Raw genomic sequence first — 19290 nt, forward strand, 5'->3', positions numbered from 1 at the left:
CCGGGTCGTACATTAAAAGCTCGATGCTAACGGTGTGTAGCAGTGAGGAGAAACGTTTAAACACGTCTGTTTTTATTATATATTTGTGTACAATGCAAATATACATTTCTTTCTCTCACATACATGTCGTTTGACTCTCTGTTTAAGCACAAACACAATAAAAACAGCACAACAAATGATAAACATTAGAGCTCTGTGTCAGAACTTTGGGGCATCTGTGGTAGGAAACAACTTTTACATTCAAAATTTACATTCATTATTCTTGTCAAAATGTGGGCGGCACGGTGGGTAGCACTGTCACCTCACAGCAAGAAGGTCCTGGGTTCGATCGCCAGGTGGGGCGGTCCGGGTCCTTTCTGTGCAGAGTTTGCATGTTCTCCCCGTGTCCGCGTGGGTTTCCTCCGGGTGCTCCGGTTTCCTCCCACAGTCCAAAAACATGCAGCCAGGCTAATTGGAAACACTGAATTGCCCTGTAGGTACCTGGCCGCTAGATGCACAAATCAGTGCATTGTAATGCCGGTCCCAAGCCCGGATAAAATAGGGAGGGTGGTGACAGGGCATCCGGCTTAAAAATTGTGCCGAATCAATGCGGATCATGATCCGCCAAGATCCAACCCCGTAACCGAACGGGACAAAGGCTGAGGAAGAAGAAGATTCTTGTCAAAATGTCCTCAATTCCCCAAGGTTATGAGGGGGTCTGGTGGATTCACAAATGTAATAGTCTACTTAAACTAGAGTAAGGTAATGTTCACTATGGAATAGGGTTGCCAACTTTCAGAACTGGAAATAAGGAACACCCTGGGATGGCGGGTTGGCGGAAGGCATAGGGTGGGGGCCTGGGTTGGCGGGTGTTTACCTGAGCGGGAGTGGGGGGTGGGCGGTTAGGGTTGCACCTATAAAAATTATAACGGGTCTTACACCGTCATAGGAACATTATCAAAATGTTTTATTTAGGCTGTTTAACATTTATTATTTTCATTCTTTATAATAAAAAATCAGAACCATATTTTAGGCAAAACAACATGAAGAACATCATGTAACATTTTTTTTTTTTTTTAGCACCGGCCCTGCTTGTGTTACTTTAGTTTCACCCTAAGCCGGATTCGAACCTAGGGTTGAAAAATATGCGTGATGCGCTCTGCCCACTGCGCTACTCAAACAACAGTAATAAACAGGTTGTTACGCTGATATGTCTGCGCACACATGGCGTTACTAAGACTAAAAATGAATACTACTTAAAATAATAACCAAACGCTTTGTAATTCCCACGGTAGCAGCAGTTTCCTTCTGTTTCATACACATCGGCCTGTCTCAGTCTAATCTGCAGCGTTTCTTTCCCATTGATAAACATATAGAACAAAGCGCGTCCCGTATCAGTTCAACACGGAACACCACATTTCGTTTCCAAATAAGGAATGATTCCGTATTTTACGGGACAGTTGGCAACCGTAGCGTCTACATACAGACACGATCGGCTATTACTGATTGGAAAGATGGCCAAGGCCGTGCAATTGATTGGCGTCCTGTATAGGGTGTGTTACTGCATTCCGCCGTGTGTTTTCAGGGAAAGTGAACCCATCACGACCCTGACCATGATAAAGCAGTGGTACAACATGAAAATTAAATCCTTTATAAATTTCGAATGTGTTACAAGGTATAAGAATAACTACACACAAAAAAAAAACTGTGGCTGCTGGCCTCTTTCTTATTTTCCCCTCTAACTAATAAAAGGGATACGGGTAGGTGACAAAGTGTATATTGCAACAGATAGGTTACAATCACTATTTGCACACCCAGAACTTGTTCTGTATGGTTGGTCCATCTTAGAAAATAATCAATGAATGTATAAAAAGTAGGTGTACCCAATAAAGTGTTGGGTAAGTGTACATTTTGTCATAGTGTCTGTATATTTGTCCATAAATATATATTTACGTATACATACATTAGTACAATGTCAATAAGTTGTGTGTGAATTGTAATGTGTACTTATATGAACAGTAAGTATACAGTATAAAATGATAACTTAAAACTACAAATGTAGAAGAGCTTGGACTGTTTTTGGATTGTATAGCAAAGTTTTTTTTGTTTGTTTGTTTCATTATAAATGATAAAATTGTAATCTTTTTTGAACCTTCAGCATCATTTGAGATGCTCTTGTTTGAACACGTTTGTTCTTTAATATACAAGATTTTTATTGAATCCGCATTTTTAAACAATTGGAAAACCTGCAAGGGATTAGGATGCTTGGATGACCATTGTCCAAAATGTTCAGTTATTAAAGACAGGGAGTGTATATGACAAATTTGCGATGGTTAGCAAATATTTCAGTAACTCATACTGCACTATGAGAACTATTATACAGATTTATTAAAATGCCTTTATTGTTAAAAAAAAAAATAGTTCATAAGAAATCACACTTTATGGATCAAACATCATATTTATATATACCAAATAATTACACATTGTGTTAATGGCTTAGCATGATTATTTTTTGATAAATAGACTATGTGATTGTACAGTGCATTAGAAAATGATTTAATTTTACACAAGTTTATAATCAGACTTGATTCAAGTGGATAAAATCTAAATCATTGCTACATGTTTAACAATTTAAGCACCAAATTAGCAAACATTCCCAGCTGGTGTATCTTTATTTTCAAAGACTGTTTATCCTCTTAGCTGCTCGGATGGAGGACTTCATGGCAGTGTCAATCCAGCCATGAGGTGTTGCTGTATGCTCCCCTGCAAAGTAAATCCTACTCTCATTTTGGAACAGAGCAGAGGTGTAGTCAGTCTGCTGGTACGGGGTGTAGAAAGCAAACGCACCAAGGCTGTAAGGATCCAGTCCCCATTTCTTAACTACCCCTCCAGTGCACAGCTGCCGGATCCTCTCACCATGGATAATGACCAAGTCGTTTAGCATCTTTTCTATTAGATCTTCATCTGACATTGCCTGCAATAGTGCGGCTTCATCTGAGAATGTGTAGGAGGCCAAAAGTGCCCCTCCCTTCCCGGTGAAGTTGTGGCTGGGGTAGTAAATGAAGCGTGAGGGAAGATCTGTGATGCTTCTTCCACCTCTAATGCTTTCGCTCTCCCAGAACCTTTGACTAAAGCTCAGCACAACCTTGGTGGAGCTGGCATAGTGCACAGCACGCAGAGCCTCCATCTTCTCTGGTGACAGTGGAGGGTCGAACTCTATAAAGAGGGTGGCTTTGGCTGTGGCAGTCACCAGAGCATAGTCAAATGTTTGCTTGGTGAGAGTGGATGGGTTGCGCCAGTCGTGATATATCACGGTCACATTGCTGTCGGTTTGACTTATCCTGAGGACCTTTGACTTGAGGAGGATTGTTGCATTGAGATGCTGATAAAACGCCTGGGGTAACTTATCAAAGCCACCTTCAATTTCAGAATATCTGAAAAAAGATCATGATACAGTGAGACTACAGAACCATACAAATCATGAACAAAAGTCAGGCCCAATTTCTACAGTCACGGGGAAAAGAAAGTACAAAAGTAAATCAACTAAGAGAGTAATGATCACGATTACATTATCATCAAGCAGTGTGAAAAAGCAGTTAGACGTTCTGGAGCACACAGGTGTGTGTCTATATCAGGGGTGGGCAAACTTTTCGGCTCAAGGGCCACACTGGGTTTTAAAAATTGACAGACGGGCCGGGTGGGTGCGGGGTGGGTGCGGGGGGATGGGTGGGGGATTTGGAACTAACATAAATTCACATTTCAACCTTTATTTTCGTGATTAAAGGATGAATTTTTGAATATAAATGAAACGACAGACTCCTTTTATGTGCACATTTACACATGCGTGAATGTGATTTTTTTAAATGCATTTTTTATTATTTTTATCTTTGTTTCTACTTGGTGTATCGCCATCTAAACAAAACCAATTCAGCCTTTAACCAAAGCAGCACTTTCAACATAAGTTAATGGTTTATGTGTAACATTTTAAACCAGTCAAGTGGTTTGATCATGCTGGGGTGATAGTAGGGTTGCCAACCGTCCCGTAAAATACAGAATCGTTCCTTGTTTGGAAACTAAACGTGGTGTTCCATATTGAACTGATACTGGACGCGCTTTGTTCCGTATTTTTTATCAATGGGAGAGAAATGCAGCAGATTAGACTGAGACAGGGTGATATTTATGAAACAGAAGGAAACTGCTGCTACCGTGGGAATTAGTTTGGTTATTATTCTAAGTAGTGTTCACTTTTAGTCTCAGTAATGCCGTGTGTGCGCAGGTTATATCAGCATAACCTGATAATTGCACCATTCTTTGAGTAGCGCAGTGGGCAGAGCGCGTCGCTCATGTTTTTCCGCCCTAGGTTCGAATCCGACTTAGGACCAAACTAAAGTAACGCAGGCAGGGCCGACGCTATATGGATTATGTAAAAATGTTGTTGCACTGTTGTTACATGATTACATGATGTTTTTTATGGATGTTGTTTTGCCTAAAACATGGTTCTGGTTTATTATTATAAAGAATAAAAATAATAAATGTTAAACAGCCGAATCAATGTTCCTATGACGGTGTGGTATATTTTTTATAGGTCCAACCCTAACCGCCTGGCGTGCGCCATCTAGTGGAATCAATTGAAACACTAGTTTCAATTTCCTGCAAGTAGTGCAGGAAAAAGATGAAATTAATGCGGTTTTAGGACAGTTTTGTAAATACTCAGCGGGCCGGATTAAACAGCCTAACGGGCCGTATGTGGCCCGCGGGCCGTAGTTTGCCCACCACTGGTCTATCATGTTAATGAAAACGAACAAATGCAGAAAAATTAAAATAGGCTTTAAAACTCTCCTGTAAAAGCTTTCCAGATTTTGGAGTATATATTTGGAAATCTGAGCTCATTTAGTCGAGGGCACCCAATCAGAATTTTAGTTAATCAGCACAGTTAGGCTGGGACAAGAAATGTTCAAAACAGCTTGTTTGTTTACATGCCTGTTTTAATATGTGGAATTCCTCTGCATGTAGGGACGTGATTAACATATTGTTGTAAAACGTAAACACCGGAGCTCAATGGAAATTCCTCTGCATGCAGGACATGGATAAGAGTGGGGTCCACATTTGGCCAGCAGGTGTATGTGCTTTAATCATTTAGTCACAGAAAAAGATCAATTAAAAGACTGCTTAGAGCCACATCCTACATAAAGAATACTTACGATGTATCATCGTTGATATCAGACTGCATGTAAAGACTCTCGGTGAGAGCGGTGTAAAAAAAGCTGTTTTCATTCAGGATGTCTCCAATCATGCGCAAGGCTCCTCGACTCAGATTCGCCTCTTTCACCAAATATTCCTGCCCAAAAAACAAAATCAGTACAAAAGCAAACCTGGATTCTACAGTATAGCTAAAATAAGTTGAAATTAATGTTTTTCTTACCTTAACCGAATATGAATCATACTTTTTCATCATTTCTTTGCAGCCGTGTTCAATCACATAATTTCTTATCTAATGCATAACAAGGAATATTTAAAGTCATAAACAATGTGATTATTTTCAGTATGATTTAAATGTTATGGCCAAATATGTGTAACTTACTATACCTCAGCATCACACTTATTCATACATAATGGAGACTATGTACATGTTTTTTTTATTTTTTTTATTTGGTTGCTTTTACATCCTTCATTCTTCTCTAAAGGCTTTCCACTAGATTCTGGAACATTCTGCTGATGTTGAGTGATTCATGTTCCACTAGTGTTACTAGTGGCTTACAGTCAGTTACACTTTATTTAACCCAACTTTATGCTGGATTTTATTAAGCTAGGGTCTGACTGTTGAACAGAAAGGGCTGTGGTACATCTGTGCTTAAGGATACGAGACTAATAATTGGAAGGTTACTGGTTAAAGTGATTGAAATGTTAATTTGTTTAACCTCAGTAGTTAAGGCAATGGGCTTGTAAAAGGTTACTGGTTTAAGCCCCACCACTGCCCTTCAATTGTTTTTTTTATGCATTTTACCCCCTTTTTTCCCCAATTTAGTGTAGCCAATCCGCTGCTGGGGACCCCGATGGAGTCCAAGCAAGGTGTATATTCGCCTGACACACACTCCCTTTGATGTGTGTGCAGTCCACCAAGCCCTTCTTATTCTCCCATACTTCTTTGGATTTGTGCTTGAGGTCGGCTTCACGTACGGAGAGCCACGCCCCAATCTCTGCACTCCTTCACTTTCTGTACAGGCACCCTGGGCAACCAAGGTCCTTTCACAGCATTGATAACCCCACCCCCTAGTTCAGTTTTTCCCACCCAGCAGACTAGAAGCCAATTTTGTCTGCTGCAGGCATAAGCCAATAGTGCCTGCTAGAGGGTGTCCAGCCGACCGGTAGCAGAGCCGAGAGTTAAACCAGAAAGCTCAGAATCTCAGTGCTGGTGTGCTAGTGCATTACCCCTGCCATTCAGCTGTTTTAATTGTATTTTATCACAACTGTGAGTTATTTTAGACAAAACCATCTGCTAGATGCTTCGAATGTAAATGTGAAGCACGATTCATCAATTATAGAATGTGTTTCTACTGGCTCAAAACCAGTGTTTGCTTTACACCACTCTAGCTGATGCAAGGCAGGCCTTCTCGTTTAAACCCAGCGCCAGATCTTACAAATGACCTTTTATTAAATGGTCATAAATTCCTACAAACAATCAAAAATTTCCAAAACGTTTAAGTTTGCAGCATTTAGTGGACACTTTTATTCATAGCAACTTACATCATGATCATATACAACTCAAGCAACTGAGGGATATAGGTCTTTGTCAAAGGCCCAACAGTAGCAATCTGGGCTTAAACAAGCAATCTTCCATTTACTGGTCCAGTATCTTAACACTGAGCTCATGGTGGAGCTATTTTTGTCATGTGTGTAAGATATGTGTTTGTGTGTGTGTGTATGATTTCACATGCTCTCACATACACACCTTGTCCAAAGCTATGTAATATAGTTGACTGGCTGATCTTCCCTTCTCCTCCTTGGTTACAGGGTAGTTTAGCACATCAGGATTGTTAATCACTTTGTAGGTTTTTTGCAGCAGACCGTTGATATAATAGTAAGTGTTGATGTCTTCTTCAATAAAATTGTTCAGTGGAAGGTTGAGCTGAGACAAAAATTTTCTAAGAATCCTGGGGAATAAAAAGGGTCAGGTGTCCACATTCAAGCTCCATGCGAGCTATGGAAAAGCAAATGTGATGATGTGGATTTTAAACTCACTTGTGAAAGCTTGGGATCCTCATGGCACCGAGTTCTGCGTACCAACCTTCCGATTTATTCCTGTGTGTCATGATTCTTCCTCCGATTCGTTCACTTGCTTCGATGATTGTAACCTGATCGTTTAAACAGCAGGTGAGTGTTTATGTAACAGCAAACATTTCAAATCCAACCATCAGTTCAGATAAACACACAGTAATACACTCACTGAGCACTTTATTAGGTACACCTTTTATTTTATAAGCTACACCTATCATACAGATGAACTTTGTAGGAATTAAAAGGGGTAGGACCCCCATTGACCAGATGTTTTATGGGTAGTGGACTATTCTCAGCACGGCAACAACATTAACATGGTAAGAACATAATACAGTGTGTTGTACTAGGTGCAGCAGTGTTTTTAAACACCTCAGTGTGAACTGATACATAAACCCAACAGCGTCCTGTGGTCAGAAAGTGTCCATTTACATTTTCAGCATTTAGCAGATGCCTTTATTCAAAGCGACTTACAGTACTGGGACAGTATACAGTCTGAGCAATTGAGGGTTAAGGGCCTTGCTCAAGGGCCCAACAGCAGCAACCTGGCAGTGGTGTGGCTTGAACCAGCGACCCTCTGATCACTGGTCCTGTACCTTAACCACTAGGCTACAGCTGGCTACAGTGTCCAGAATAAAACACATTGTGCACGAAAAAAATAGAGCTCTATTGATTCTATTCTCTAACTTCACACCTACAACCAGTGCTGGCAGGGTATGTGTTCCTAATACAGAGGCCAATAAGTTTAAACATTGTAGTATGTAAGCAGAATACATAATGACCAGCAAACTTAATTTTTTTTATTAACTATATATTTCCAACCTTATGTCCAGCGTTTTCCAGCATTTTAGCTGCAGTAAGACCAGCAATGCCCCCACCAATAATAGCCAACCTGAGAGGCGTCTTAGAAGGAGGAAGACCTTGGTCGACTATCTTAAGAAGTTCATCGTAGTCATCGTCTTGAAGGCAATTCAGAATAGGATCATTCTTATATGCACCCAAGACACTGAACACGACAGTCACTGAAAAAGTAAGGTTAAATATTAAATATATTAATATTTCAGTTGGCTTGGTTTTTTAGAGACTAAATGATTAAAACACTCTTCACTTATTATATTTTAACTGTTCAACTACAATATAACTACTGCCACAATGCTTCACAGTAGTTACATAGTTGTTGAGTTTAAATGCCTTACTTCTCCAAACATTTCAGCAGGTTTATGTAATCAGCAACAAACTTAAGTTATGCTTTTAATAACAGTTTATACACCCAACTTGCGTGACTGCATTTAAGGGTTATTGAATTCTGCCATACACATACTTTATAAGTGTAAGTAAACTTTTTATTTTACCGCAACCCACAGCCTATTATAAACCTCTACTTTAATTGTACTATTCCAAAAGTCACTATTCACGATCACTTTTCACACCCACTCACACACCAAGATGAGATAAGTTTAGATAAGTTGATAAAAGGATAAATTAGTGTAAATGTACCTACAGTAGAAGATGCTGCAGAGCTGATGCATAGTGGAGTGATAAAACACATGAACACTCAACCTCCGCTAAAATGAAACTGAGACTGAGTGAGAGAGAAGCTGATGGTGAAGCCTTTTTATATGAATGTGAGAATCAAAACAGAAACCATGGACATCAAATGAATACATGTCTCAGCATGACTAAATACAGCCTACACTTAAAATAACAAAGAAAAATAAGTTTCTTAATGAAGCCCAAAACTTTAACTAAGCCAATAAAAAAAAAATTTAATACAGCTAAAACATTTAACACGATACCTTTATAATATGAATTAATAAATTATTTATAATTGTGTTACTATTAAAATAAAAGAATATTAAAAATACAAACTGTACATCAATCATTAACTGTCAAATTGATCACTGAGATTTATAGATATTAAAATACAGCATATCAACATTTACTGTTTACTGTAACCTTAACATGTCTAAACCAACAAATTCATCATTCATTTATAGATTTTCACTAACTACTATATCCTGGTCAAGATCAAGGTTGCAGTGGATCCAGCGACACCCACAACCAGGACGGCACGGTGGCTAAGTGGATAACACTGTTGCCTCACAGCAAGAAGGTCCTGGGTTTGATCCCCAGGTGGTGAGGTTCGGGTCCTTTCTGTATGGAGTTTGCATGGTCTCCCAGCGTCTGCATGGGTTTCCACCGGGAGCTCCGGCATGAAGTCTGGTACGCACCAAGATCCAAATCGACGAGATAGTGGCCCCTAAAATATGTGAGCAACCAAATTTCATTATTTTGTACATTTGTTTTGGAATTTCTACCCATCAATCTACATGCAATCACTCATGACAATTAATTAAATAAACATTTTTAGAGTTAAAACATTTATTAAAAATTAAAAACTGAAAACTTGAAATGTTGAAATGGATGAAAGTGCCTGAAAAAACTGTTTGTTTTACTTTGTTTAAAAGTGTTGCATCTGAAACGGCTGTATGTTTATCGTTACTTTTCCACTTGTGTTGTTTTTGTTAAGCATCATGTTTAACTGGTTTTACATCCCACACATTTCATTTCACAATGCCTTACTGTGCCATCCATCACTATAAACAACCCAAACAACATGCTTTAAACCTTAGAGTATCAACAGCCTGACAACACCATGTACTGGTTAGTTTACATTTCTGCTGGTAATTAAATTACTGACATTTTCAACTGTCTTTTCAACTGCTTCTCATAAATAAAAAAACAAGGCGGACTAGCTGCCAAATAGCGAACGTTTCAATACCATGGTACCTGGGGAAAATATGATCTGCTGCTTATAAAACCTGGAGCATTTTAATGTTGTTATAGCTCAAAAATGTTGGGTAGTTTTAACACTTAAGGAGGAACTGCACCTCCAGTTTTCTATAATTGAAAATGATTCTCATTTGAAAACCTTTTAGTTTCAAATGCACTTTTGTTAAATAAAACAAAACTAAAAGTACTGTGTAAAAAATTTGACTTAGCAGGAAACAAACTTGGGTTAAGCAAATACCACAAAAAAAAACAGGAGAGAGTGGGAGGACAGACAGAAACAGATCTGTTTCATAACATTATATAATATAATATAATATAACATAACAATATAATATACTTTATTAGGATGGGTGATTAAGTGTAGATTGATAGTTATATTTATCAATTATATATATCATTAATATCTATTCAAAAACAAATCCACAACACATTGTACTTTTTTTCTTTCGGTTGCTTACATATTTTATGCCCTTACGCAATCCTCCCATTTTTATCCTGGCCTGGGACCGGCAGTGACAAGTACACCACTGTCTAGGCTTTTTTAGCCACCCCTACAACCATAGCAAATTATGTCTGTGCAAACACCTGACTAGCCAATAACACCCCGGATCTCTGGATCTCAACGGTAGTGGGCTAACATCATTTCCAAATCCACAACTTTGTAAAGTCTGAAAGGATAATTTCTGAATCCACTGTAGGTCACACCTCAAAAACTCATTTATCATCCAGAATTTCCAAATTCAGAGTGTATTACTTGAATGTACCACTTTGTTGGCAGTTACAGGTGCAATATTCCACTCAGGCTAATTGTATTTCACAAATAAAATAAATAATCTGATTGGTTGATCAATCCATGTTTACTGTAGTACTTGAATAAATAGGCTGCTGTCTATTTTAAAGTGTCTACTAGCCATTTGGAACCCTGCAATTCAATTTCCAATGCCTAAACATTATACTTAAATAATATAAATTCAATGTTTAAATTAAAGCTAACCCTGGTTAACAAGGAGTATTATAATCATATTAGTCTACTTCTGTTGTTCCCATTAAGAATGGCCGTTATGAAAAGCACTTAATCCAACTATACTGTCTTCTTTAACTGAGCTTGTATTAAGAAACACCCGCTGGCCCTAAAATGCTTTAAACTGTTTTGGTTTTTAACTAAACAGCAAGTAATAAACAACATGATGCATCATAGAATATATAATACTGATGAACAAAATAGAACAATGTGGTGTTTGTATGTTTAATTATTTAATTAGGTAAATCTGGTATAATGAACTGAAAGTTTTATATCAGCACTTCCTGGTCAATAAAACTATTAATCATTTCTGAACGTCACTGGAAAGTCCAAGTAACTGCTGCTAAAGTCTTTTTGAGGTTTTTATGGTTGTAGCGCATGATAATGACAGTAGGACATATTTATCTGTATGGATTTACAAAAATTGCATAAACAGACCTAATCCAAGTTCACCTGTTTAATCAGTGATTTCAGCAGCAACTTAACGTGTATGCTCTTTTTAACATATAAGAGTTGAAGTGTAAAAGAGCAAAAACATTGTGGTGATGACATGTCTCATGTCACGTTTTCTGTGTTTTGAGAATCTACTGAGTGGTACGTGCAAAAACAAATCAGCCAAACCCGAAAAAGCCACACACAAAAAAAGACAAGCCAGCAGTTTCCGTTTCCAGCTTCTCATCTCAACAGTTCACATAAGCAATGAGCATAGATAGAAGAATAGAACCCAGGTCCCCAGGTCTCATGTTGCTGTTTGGCAGCTTAACTAGCTGTTACTCTGTACCGTTCGTCTTTTATAGCTAATATTTTTTAAATAATTTTTTTATAATTTTCTTAGTTTTATTTTATTCTACTCTATTCTATTTACTCTACTTACACTGTACTGGAGCTGCTGTAACACTCAAATTTCCCCCATGGGGATCAATAACTGAATCTTATCTGAATCTTATCTTATCTTTTTTAATTTAAGAAACTGTTAAAAACACTTGGTGGCCCACCTGAAATTTGTTAAGGCAGGGAAAACCCTGGTTATAGAAAATATGTATTATGACTGACTGAAAAAAGTGATAATATATTTATTTATTAGGATTTTAACGTCATGTTTTACACATTTTGGTTACATTCATTACAGGACAGGTAGTTTCTCGGTTCACCAGTTTAATGTCAAACACAGTCATGGACAATTTTGTATCTCCAATTCATCTCACTTGCACGTCTTTGTACTGTGAGAGGAAACCCACACAGACACAGGGAGAACATGCCAACTCCATGAAGAAAGGACCTGGACCGCTCCACCTGGGGATCGAACCCAGGACCTTCTTGCTGTGAGACGACAGTGCTACCCACCGTAAAAAAATGATCAAGTAAACAAAAAATACAATTGTTTATAATTGTGCCAGTGATATCTCAGTGGTTAAGGTACTGGAGTAGTAAACAGAAGGTTGCCGGTTCAAGCCCTGCCACCACCAAGTTGCCACTGTTGGGTCCCTGAGCAAGGCCCTTAACCCTCAATTGCTCATCGTGTTCCACTCATTGGGTAAGTTGCTTTGGATAAAAGCGTCTGCTAAATGCTGAAAATGTAAATGTAAATGACAGGCTTGTACACAACTGAGCTTAGATGAATCCACCTGTGTGATGCTTGGGTGGCACTGTGGTAAATGATCTTGACCTTGACTTGGTCCAGGGTTCAACCCCCCAGCTGGCCAGCCAGGAGTCTCCATACAGCTATGGTTTGACCCACTGCGACCCTGAGCAGGATAAACCGTCGTTAAAACACTCCAGTTCAGTAGGTGGTAGTAACACAACACCATCCTGCTAACCGCCATTACACACCACGATAAAGAAGTAGAAGAACCGGCAGTTAGCACGTCGTGCATGTAAACAAACAGGCAAGTGTGGGATATTTTGTCGTTATTTTATATCTTTATTACATCTATAACATTTATTTAACAGAATATCAGAATTTAGCTGCTATTTAGACAAAGTCTGTGTAGACAGAGTGAAGATACAGTGAAGAAATGTGGTACCATATTTAACATTAGCCGAGTACATTCTCATGTACAGTCAGTGTAAACGGTCTGTTACCTGCCATCATCAGTGTAAGGTGGGACACAAATGCTTTAATATTCTATAAAATAAAACAAATATTAATTTAACTACTTTATTTTACAGTGGCAAATGATCACGGTCTCTACCAAGCAGCAAAGCTAAGAGAAAATATTACCTTATTTTATTACAAATATGAAAATATTAACTTTAGGAAACCATAAGAAGACAAGCAACTGCAAACTGGTTTATAGGGTATATATATATATATATATAAAACATGGCACAAGGTTTCATTCTACTCTGACCGTATTTATATTTATTATGACTGCACTACTGTTTTTTTTAGAGCTAAATATATATTCTGTGCAATATCCTCTTAAGCTACTCAGGGCATGTGCAATACCCCACTGCTACCTCACTGCTGTAAACAATGTCTTTTGTCCTTCTTAATAATTATAGTTTAGTCTTTATTATTTATATTTAAGATTTTTAGGCATACATACACGTGTGTGTATCGTCTATATGTATATAATTTTTGCTTCTATTTTTTACTTATTGTATGTGTAATCACCGTTGGATTGCTACTCAATTTCGTTGTACACTCTGCAATGACAATAAGGGCATCTTATCTTATCTTATCTTATACACTATAAACACACATATATGCCTCTGTAAAACCCCTATGTTATTTGTTTGTTTGTTTGTATGTTTATTAGGATTTTAATGTCATGATTTACACTTTGGTTACATTCATGACAGGAACGGTAGTTACTCGTTACACAAGATTCATCAGTTCACAAGGTTATATCAAACACAGTCCTGGACAATTCAGTATCCCTGATTCACCTCCCTTGCACGTCTTTGGACTGTGGGAGGAAACCGGAGCATCCGGAGGACACATGCGAGAGAACATGCAAACTCCACACAGAAAGGACCCGGACCGGCCCATGTGATGTGACATTTTGTAGAGTTTTTTTGCTCTTTTGTTAACTTCCAGGGTTTCTATTAACTGCCATTACTTATGACATTTCAGGCTGTGATAAATTGAGCTGGAATTGTTTTGATGTCTATTTTTCATTTGTATTTAATTTTCATCTCCTGCTTTAGTTGATAAACACTGGGCGTAAGGCAAAAATACCCTGCATAGGGCGACAAAAACCTTGCAGGGCTTAGATCAACTAATTAATAGATGTAACTATTGTAATGTAACAGAATCTGTGTTCTGATTGTAGATCATCATGGCGAAGGTTCCTATGGGTAAAGTGCTGCTTCGAAATGTGATCAGGCACACCGATGCCCACAACAAGGTTTGTCATCAGCTGTTGTGTTTCTTTTTTAAATGACGTTTATGAAAACCAAACACCATCTGTCTTGATTGATGTGATCACCAAGTGGACACAAGCTAAGTACATGGGGCATGTGTTCCTCCAAACACTTAGAGTAGTTTTCTTTATATTTTCCAGCCATTTATTAGCTGGCTTTGTCCATTTTCTCCAAATCAGGGCTTCTGGTTGCATGTGTGTTGACTGCGAGGCTGCTTTCGGTCACTGTTTCAGCCCAAGTGATAAAAAGCTTGAGAACTAGTGAACTAAACATTTAGAACAGGCTATACATGATTAACAAATGCGACAAGTGAAAATGTGAGGCTGTTTGTAGCTAGGAGTCATGAAATCTGTGCTGTGTGTTATTTAAAGATTCAGGAGGAGTCTGAGATGTGGAAGCTACGGGGCATGGAACGACAGACCTCATCTACTCGCGACTCAAAGCAAAAATGGACAACAAGGTTCAAGTCCACTTGCTTTTTCAGGACAAATTCCGTACTAATGATGTGAATTAGATCGGCTTTCTTATCGGATTCTTATTTTTTTGTAAGAAGCAGCATGCACTGTGACAGGTATTTGAATGACGTGGAGGGATCTGCACGCAGCAGGCTTGGTGAAGGAGAAGGTGTTTCTGTGAGCGATGAACAAGAGGCTCGTTACTGGACTCGGAAATTATATGATTTTGAGGCCAATGATCCAGACAGGTATGACTGTGGGTCCTGGTTCAAGATTAAGTGCAATTTACTTATATTTCACAAGTGATTTTAACACAGATTTTCTTTTTTCACACAGGTGGGGTCATAGTGGTTTTAAGGAGCTTTATCCAGAGGAGTTTCAGTCAGCTCGGTAAGGTCCAGTCACCTTAATGCAGTTCATGTATAAAACGCTTCAGGTTTTCATACAATTTAATAATGTGAGTCACTTTCAGTTTTTCCTCACTGTGTGCTGCCTCACTGTTCCACCCTGCTCGATCGTAAGGGTGGGGTGGATTTAGTGATATATATTTTTGGAACCCCAGGCAAATGCCTTATAATAGACACCCCCAACCAACCCTGTCAGACATGGGTAGACAACACAGCATAGACATTTCTAAGGTCTCAATGTTCAGTCAACTATGCTAGGAATAAAATAGAGTGAAAAAGCCATTTCTAAAGCTCCAGGACTCCAGCAAACCACAACAAGAGCCATTATCTTCAATTATAGAAAACCTGGAAAACAGTTAAATCTTCTCAGTAGAGTGGAGACTGTTTAGGCCATAAAGATGGGGGAACTCACTATAATATATTATTGTCCTCCAACAAGTACCTGATCAGGTGTCCACATACTTTTGGCCATCTAGATCTAAGGAAATGGAGAAACAAATGTAAATGTTTGTGTTCCCTCATGTTTCATTGTATTGTGTTACAATTGGTACAAGAACCTGAAACAATTTACTGTCACAAATATGCAGAATGAATGCTCTTTGAACCAAATGGGCACAAATTCCCACAGCCACATGTTAAGTAATATTTTGGGATTTTTTTCCCCAAAAGGCTGGAGGCCACAGAGGGAACGAATGTTCATATAATGAGGTGTCCACCAAGGTCCACACCTTCAGGTGTCTAGTGGAGTCGATGCCTCGACGGGTCAGGGTTGTTTTGGCAGCAAAAAGGGGACCAACACAATATTAGGAAGGTGGTCATAATATTATGCCTCATCGGTGTATGCAACAGCAAAGACAATTGAAAGAAAGCACATACTTTTTCAAGTAACAGATCATATCAGTTAATTATTCGACTTGTGATCTGATTTTAAAGTGCTTACATGTTTCTTAAACTGGAACCTTTTTTGAATACAGAGATGCTGACGACCCAAAACCCAGAAAAAATGACAAGAAGTCCAAGAAATCCTCAAAGCAAAAGAAGAAGAAGAAAAAGACCAAGAAAAAGAAGCAGAGGACAGAAGAATCAGACTCAGAGTCTGACAGCAGCGCAGCGGGCGACGTCAAGAGGAAGCCAAAGAGGAAAAGCAGCAAAAGCAAACACCGACGGAAAAAGAGACGGAAAGAGGAGGACGACTCGGACGGGGCGGGAGAAAAACCGGACAGGAAACGGAGCAGGACTGTAAGGGACACCCAAAGAGAGCCGGAGCGGAAAAAACGGAAAAACTGGAAAGCAGCCAATGAGGAGAAATCAGAGGAGAGCTCTGAGGACTGATCATCCGAAATCTCAGATTTCTTAACTTCAGTCCTGCAGAGATTCCAGTTTCTTTTCTGCAGGACAGTGGGACCTTCAGGCCTGGAGCTGGAAAACTTGATCATGTGATGCTCATTTTAATCATTCAGCCATGTATCGATGTATGTTTTGTAACTTTTGTATACATTTGGATGAAGCCTTGTTTTATTTGTTCTATTTTTAACCAACACTCAGGTATTTTTTCTGTCATTAGGGAAGATATAAAGACAAATGTTCTGAAATCTTTGTCTCTTTATTTCATTAGCACTTTAGCCTTCAAATGTTTGCTTTTTTGTTGTTTTTTTCCCCTCTTCTTTTCTTCCTATTTAGATGTTTCCAATTCCCACATCCTGATTGCAGTGCCTCTGCCGCAGCATGAAGTCTTTTCCACCACTCTGACACTAGCACATGTGGGAACAGTTTAGGGAAGGGCCTTTTCTGTTCTGGCATGTCTGTGTCCCTGTGCATAAAGCCAGGTCCGTTTAGACATGGTTCAACTGGTTTGGTTTAAAGGAATCCTAGTCTGGTAGGAATTGGAACATCAATCACGAGTCAGGCTTGCTCCATCTCTATCAGTTCCCGATTTTAGAATTTGTTTATGAAGAAAATAGCCAGAAGGTGGCACTGTTGCGATGGCAGTATAGAGCTTATGGAGGGTGTTTAATGCCTGGACTGTTTCATTTATTTATTCAAGAACCATTTGCTGTGAAAAGCCAAAGAAAATCTGATCCATTGACGTCACTGTGCCTGTAATACAAAGGGAGAGAACAGTTTTAGGTTCAACTCTTTTTAAAGCCAGTGTGTTGGCCAAAACTAGTTGGTTCATGATTAAATTGGTAAAAGACTTTGAGAAACATCCTGTTTGACTTTTTGAGGTTTTTGTTATCAGTCCAGTTTGGTGCAAGGCATTTCTCCCTAATTTACCTCCTAATCAGGGTGTACACAATTACGTGATTGACTTAACACATGCCCCCTCCGACACATGTTCAGTAGCCAACTGCTGTAGGCGCTTGGGTGGTGGATAGCACAGACAGTGAATCAAGGCAGAACTCGAACCCACTCTAACTGCTGTGCCATCGTGTCACACACATTTTTCATTTCATTTTTCTTATTACCCAGGGTCAGTAAACTGAATCCAAAGCAAGAATCACACCAGTCAAGGTGCTGACAAATGGAAAGTTAACACTCATTTAGTCATAGCAAGTGGTGATTTAGTGCAGCCAAAACACTTTTTATATGCTTCAAAAAAGGAAGTAAGGAAAAACCAGAGAATCCGGAGAACATTGCTCACACGTACGGAGAGTCACACCAGCAAAGGCCGCAAGTTTACTGGAAATGAGGAATCCCTTTGTCCCGCCCTTCTCAGACATAGCCAGACATGTCCAGTGAATAGCACAGCTGAGATTAAAACAATGAACATTAGAACATTAGACCGCTGTGCCCAAGCACCTGGATTTAAATGATTTTTAGTGATTTTCTTTGGATTTTCTGATTTCTTCTTACTTCCTTTTCTAAAGCATAAAGAAAGTGTTTCAGCACTAAATCAACCCTTACTGTGAGTAATAGAGTGTTGATTTCCCATGGATTGGCTTTCCACCTTGTCTGGAGGGATTCTTGCTTTGGATTCAGTTTACTGTTTACGCACTGGACGTACCTCAACCCTGACCCTGATGAAGCTCTGGGTAATAAGAAAAATGAGAGGAAGTGTGTGTGTGTAACATGATGGCACAGCAGTTAAAGTGGGTTCTTAAGCAAAAGCATCATGGGTTTGAGCCTTGCCTTGGTTCTCTGTCTGTAAGGATATTTGCATTTCATCCTTGTGTTCACATAGAGACATACACTGTTTTCCTTCTAGCAACCAGAACGTGCAGAAAGTGGTTTGGCCAGATTGTAATTTTTTAAGTGGGTTCTTTAAAGCAACATGGGTCCTGGATACCTGGGTTTGAGCCTGAAACCTGGTTCACTGTAAGGATACACCTTCTAAACACCATGCAGAATTGGATTGGCTAAATTGGTTCAAAGCGTGTGTGTCAGTGATGTGGAAGTGTGTTGTGATGTTGAGATGGATTGGCCTCCTGCCAAGGGGGTATTCTGTCTTTAATCAACCCAGTGTTCCTGAAAATGAATGAGTGTTGATTAATTGTGCAGCCCGTGCTTGCTGAGAGCGTAAAAGCTAGGCTAATGTATTTAAACAGAAAGGATTGTGGGAGCAGAATTTCTGTTTGTTCACAGTCGTTGTTTTGGTGAGCTCAGATCGAGCATGTATTGAGTGTACCGTACACGCTGTACACGCTGTACACGCTGTAGCTGTGACGGCTCATTATCTGGATCACTAGCTGCCATTTTCACATGTAAGCACAGCGCAGACCAGAGAACATACGGCTATGGTAATGAACACTGGCTGACTCACTTGTACTGCCTGGCACTGCCACTCCGAACATCTTGGCAGATTATCACCCACTTTCAAGCTGTAATCAAATTAAACGTGGCAGCTTGTTTACGAGGGGATCATCTTGTTTCATCCGTGTTTCCAGTGAAACACTCTCATTGGCACTGCTGCTCTGAGGAACAGGCCGTACTGCTGGGTGGGCTTTGTTTGGATGAAGTGAGATATACACTGATTTGTTGACGAGCGTGTGACTGG

The 19290-nt window shown here is 39.3% G+C and overlaps 2 protein-coding genes across 7 annotated transcripts; one reads left to right on the top strand and one right to left on the bottom strand.

The window, feature by feature from the left end:
* Nucleotides 1-2506: 2506 nt before the first annotated feature.
* il4i1 (interleukin 4 induced 1) lies at nt 2507-8780 on the bottom strand. The gene is made up of 7 exons (XM_063016515.1): nt 8753-8780; nt 8074-8273; nt 7219-7331; nt 6929-7130; nt 5402-5470; nt 5181-5317; nt 2507-3413 (listed from the first exon to the last, which is right to left on the bottom strand). Exons 1-7 carry the CDS (start codon nt 8778-8780, stop codon nt 2657-2659), a joined length of 1506 nt encoding a protein of 501 aa, XP_062872585.1. The 3' UTR covers nt 2507-2656.
* A 4122-nt stretch (nt 8781-12902) lies between these two features.
* nkapd1 (NKAP domain containing 1) lies at nt 12903-16888 on the top strand. 6 transcript variants are annotated; one of them, XM_063016663.1, is made up of 6 exons: nt 12903-12951; nt 14344-14418; nt 14806-14894; nt 14985-15137; nt 15226-15279; nt 16271-16888. In XM_063016663.1, exons 2-6 carry the CDS (start codon nt 14350-14352, stop codon nt 16626-16628), a joined length of 723 nt encoding a protein of 240 aa, XP_062872733.1. In that variant the 5' UTR covers nt 12903-12951; nt 14344-14349; the 3' UTR covers nt 16629-16888. The 6 variants fall into 6 exon arrangements, with proteins under 6 accessions (XP_062872733.1, XP_062872731.1, XP_062872732.1 ...); XM_063016661.1 differs by lacking the exon at nt 12903-12951 and adding an exon at nt 13050-13166; XM_063016662.1 differs by lacking the exon at nt 12903-12951 and adding an exon at nt 13214-13363 and having other exon boundaries at nt 15006-15137.
* The last annotated feature ends 2402 nt before the right edge of the window (nt 16889-19290 follow it).

Source organism: Trichomycterus rosablanca, chromosome 20, assembly GCF_030014385.1.
Source record: "Trichomycterus rosablanca isolate fTriRos1 chromosome 20, fTriRos1.hap1, whole genome shotgun sequence".
Taxonomy (NCBI): Eukaryota; Metazoa; Chordata; class Actinopteri; order Siluriformes; family Trichomycteridae; genus Trichomycterus; species Trichomycterus rosablanca.